This window comes from Myxine glutinosa, chromosome 3, assembly GCF_964187855.1.
Source record: "Myxine glutinosa chromosome 3, kmMyxGlut1.1, whole genome shotgun sequence".
In the NCBI taxonomy this organism is placed as follows: domain Eukaryota; kingdom Metazoa; phylum Chordata; class Myxini; order Myxiniformes; family Myxinidae; genus Myxine; species Myxine glutinosa.
The window spans coordinates 159,276,581-159,281,058 of record NC_136263.1 but is presented as its reverse complement, the minus strand read 5'-3'; the positions used below and the strand labels follow the sequence as shown (position 1 = coordinate 159,281,058).

The 4,478-nt window shown below is 46.4% G+C and overlaps 1 protein-coding gene across 1 annotated transcript; it reads left to right on the top strand.

Moving 5' to 3' along the window:
* The first annotated feature begins 1,026 nt into the window (after window positions 1-1,026).
* LOC144891372 (uncharacterized) lies at window positions 1,027-3,504 on the top strand. Its single transcript, XM_078774696.1, has 3 exons — window positions 1,027-2,245; window positions 2,399-2,622; window positions 2,786-3,504. Exons 1-3 carry the CDS (start codon window positions 1,043-1,045, stop codon window positions 3,318-3,320), a joined length of 1,962 nt encoding a protein of 653 aa, XP_078630822.1. The 5' UTR covers window positions 1,027-1,042; the 3' UTR covers window positions 3,321-3,504.
* The last annotated feature ends 974 nt before the right edge of the window (window positions 3,505-4,478 follow it).

Sequence of the window (4,478 nt, the reverse complement as noted above, 5' to 3'; positions counted from 1 at the left end):
TTGACTGCAGATACACTGAAGGCAAGCTTGCTGAAGACAGCACGGAGTCGCGGGGATGACTGGGGCACTGAAGTCACTGGACGCCTGGAAGGGATCAACGACTTGGTAGCAGAAGAAACACTGTACCATTTGCGATGCAAACTTATGTTTGCGAGAGGTGACAGTTTGTCCAAGACTGATGAGGAAGGAAAAAGGAAGAGAGGACAGAGGAGTATTGATGAGGAGCGAGAGGCAGTTTTTATTGAATTCTGCGAATGGTTAGACTCAGAATTTGAGCATGGGGTAATGAACATGGACCAAGTCCATGAAAAGCTGCAGGAGTTTGATCAGTCACCAGAGAAGAGCCTTTCTTATTCAAAGCATTGGCTAAAGATAAAACTTCTAGAGAAATACGAAGACACCTTGTATTTCACAACACAGGAAAGAAGGGCAGATGTACTCTGTCTCAAAGATGGCACCGACAATATTCTGCGAGGGCATCATGCTAATCTTGACCATGGAGATGAGAAGACTCAGATCATAAAGACGGCACTCAAGTTCATATCCAATGATATTGCCTTGATTGATTTAGGTCCAAAGTCATACCCCACCACACACAGTATGACTGACATCGATAGTCAGCTGACACTTGTTCCTGCAAGCCTTCAGATGTTCTTGAGACCGATTGTCAAGACAGACGAAAGAGTTGCCGTTTGGGGGCATCATGAAACTTGCCTTCACTGAGGAGGAGCGTGGTGACATGAAGACCTTCATGGAGAAGGTGGCTGATGGGAAGATGGGAGCCAGACACTCAGTCCCAGTAGTGCCAGTGTTTGAGCAAAGGTTTGAAGAAACCTTCAAACGACTCGCAAAAGGAGGAAGAACACCTGCACTCTGGGTGGAGAACCACCACATGGTAGATGTGATCAAGGTCTTTATCAGAACCGAGCGACTTGCAGACCACAATGGGCATCTGTCCTGCATTGTTACCAAGATGCTTCACATCTTTGCCGCTGCAGGCCATCATCAGTATGCCAAGGGCGCACGGCTGTACTGTCAACTCATGAAGGAACTAGAAACTTTGCCTGCTTACAAAGACACCTTAGAACGTCTCACTGCCCACGGGAACCACGTTGTCCGTTACTCAAGTCATGAGTGGTCCGGCACATGGTGTGACATTTGCATTGAGCAGACATTAATGAAGGCAGCCAAGTCACAAGGTGGACTGAGCAGAGGAAGAATGAGAAACAGTTTTTCTGGCCACAAATGCTGGGTGCTCACCCTCAGTCACCTGTCTGATGTCAACCGGCGGATGGAGGAGGACGTCAGTAAACATGTTCCAGTCCACAGAGACCTTTCCAAGACACAGATGAAGCGAGATGCAGAGGCAGTTGAACTTGTCCTAAAATGGTTTGAGGAGATCAAGCCATTCGACAACGATAGAGACAAGGAGTTGCTCGTGTCTTTCTCAACAGGATTCACAAGCACTGGAGATGACGCAGTCAATGCTGAGAGAGCAGCTGAAGTTGGGATGGAGATGCAGATCAAGCTGGATGGACAGTCAGTGACGTCGACCATGGATGTCAAGTCAAAGATAAAAGCCCTGTCATCACTAAGAAAATTTCCCTTGGTCAACGAGAAAAAGATTCACCTTGACTCACTAAAGTTGTTCAACCGACTGATCATTTTCGCCCAGCGGGATATGACAGTTGAGACAAGCTTACAGTATGAGCTGACTCCCTTCCCATTGTCCCTGTTCAGCAACAAAGATCAGAAGATGAACAAGGCAAACAAGGCAGACTTTTCAAATACAAGCCTGAAGGCGTTAACTGATCCAATTGACTTGACTAACCAACCCTGCTGCACCCTCGTAATTGATGGCGGATGGCTTGTCTACATGGTGAAGTGGGAACAACGTCAGACCTGGCAGGAGATCGCCAACAGTTACCTGAGCTACGTGCAGTATCTGGGCCGCTGCTCCCAGAAGATCATTGTGGTCTTTGATGGCTACAGCAGATCACCAAAAGATCACGACCACATCCGGCGTACCAAGAATTCCTGCTGTAATCTCCAGATTCGACCGGATATGTCCAACTGGACCCCAAGAGCAAAGTTTCTGGACAACACTCATAACAAGAGTGAGCTCATCCACCTTCTCTCTTCAACCTTCCGAAAACATCACATCACTGTGGAGCAGTGTGACAATGATGCTGACACTTCAATTGTGAGAGAGGCATTGGCTGCTGCTTCAGATGGCTCTGTTGAGGTCAGTACCATTTGTGTCTTCAGTTAGTATAACTATTGGATGGAGCCCGGGGGGAGATGGGGTAATTTAAAAATAAGAGAATTCACACTGTTGAAAAGTTAAATCTGTTCTTGAACGGTTCATTATGCTTTGTACATGTTGTTATATTTTCAGGTGCGGGCAGAAGATGCAGACGTGCTGGTAATGCTGGTGCACCATAGCTCAGACAGCCACCATCCACTCTTCTTAACCACATCAAACGGCTCTTATGACGTCCGAAAGATCAAAGAATCTCTCTCCGAAACACAGAAGAGCTACCTGCTCTTCTGTCACGCCTTCACGGGGTGTGATACGGTTTCTGCAATCGCTGGTCATGGGAAAACAACTCTATTTGCCAGGTAATAATGATAATACTACTATTACGTCGGCAAATAATACTAATACTAATAATAATAATAATTATAATCATTGTCATCATAGTATAAATGTTAAAAATAATAATAATTTTATTTCTGTTTTACATTATACTTTACTTGACATAGACCTGGTGCTTTTTTTTAGGTTTTGCGAAGGGGACGCGGCTGAGTACATCGACATCTTCCTTGACACAGAAGCCACCAAGGAAACAGTGATTCAGGCTGGTACTGCGATTTTCAAGTACATTTACCATGGACGAGATACTACATTGGGTGAAATTCGGTACAACATGTTCTCAAGGAAGGCAGCGGCAGGAGTGATCAAACCAGAGACTCTACCTCCAACAGAGGGTGCAGCTGCACAACATTCACTCCATGCCTACCTGCAGACCCGGGACTGGATCCTTCTACAGAGCATGTCTCTGAACCCCAGTGACTATGGATGGACAATAGGTGTGCATGGGTATGAGCCAGTTCCAACACTGGACCCCACGGCTCCTGAGGAGCTATTGCAGTTCACGAGCTGTAATTGTCATGGAGATTGCAGCAACCGGCGATGCAGCTGCAAGAAGAATGGGGTCACGTGCATCTCGGCCTGTGGAGTCTGTAATGGCATTACATGCAGAAACTGCAGTCATGATGTTGTTGAGTCTGAAGAAGACATAGACAATGACTGTTGAAACTTCTGACATTGTGAATGAGAAATAACTCTTGCGTATTATATATGTATGTGAAATAAAAGCTACTTTGTGTGTAAATGTAAAAGTGAAAATATAAATGTTAACAATCAACTCAGAATCATGAAAAACCCTTATTTGACCCCTCATAAGTTACTTAAGGGCCGATAAAAAAAAAAAAATTCTCGAAAATAATTTTTCGGTACCCGAATTCAACAGCTTTTTTTCTGGGTTTCCCACGGGAGTTGACCTTCAACATTTTAACACATGTTATTACACACCTTTACAAACATATTGGTGAAGAATTTTTTTGGTAACAATTTAGTTAACAGATTTGTGAAATATCTCATAAAATGCCCTTACTAATGAGGGGCGCAGGCGAGCGAGCGGAGAAAGCTCGTCCCTAGCCGTACGTGACCCCCCATGTCACCTACTCTACCCCTGCCCTTCCCCGTATTTACAATTTACAAATTCCGTCTCTACCGTCTCGTCTCCCATATCTCCCCCTAAACCAAATTCATCAGCCAATCCCTCCCAAGAAGGAAGTGATGGAATCACACACAATGTCTCACCCACGTCATGATGCGTCTTTCATTCCAAATAGTTCACAAAACCTGGTGCGGAGTCCAGTCACCTTGGCGAGTGGATGTGTATGGTGCGAAGAGATCTTGATGCTAGTTATCCTTCTAATAACATTAACTTTTTAAACTACCCGGGGTCATGCCCTGCCACTTGGCATCTTTAAACTATGCGGTTCTAACAACCAATTCCCATTGACCATCCTGTGGTGCTCTACCAATTTGGGGTCTCACTCCCCCAATTTTTCCTACTGTGCCCTCGCACAAATTCCGGGCTGCGTCGTGTGGCTCTAACAGCATGTCTACCTACCTGCGCACCTCCGCCACTGGAGTCGCCATCCGAGCTTGCCTAGCTCCTGCGAATACCCTAACTTGGGGAAGGCCGTCCTGGCCCTCTCACCCCGCTGACGCCCTCTCCTGCATTGGGCTACCCGGGTCCTCTCCTCGGATCCTCGGGCCCTGCTGAACACTACAATGAACTCTACCTGGCTCCCAGAGCCTACCTGCGGCCTCACCTGGCCGACAGACTACCAGTGGCGGAGTGCCCATTTAACCATACTCACCAACAGGCTCACACGCCCAG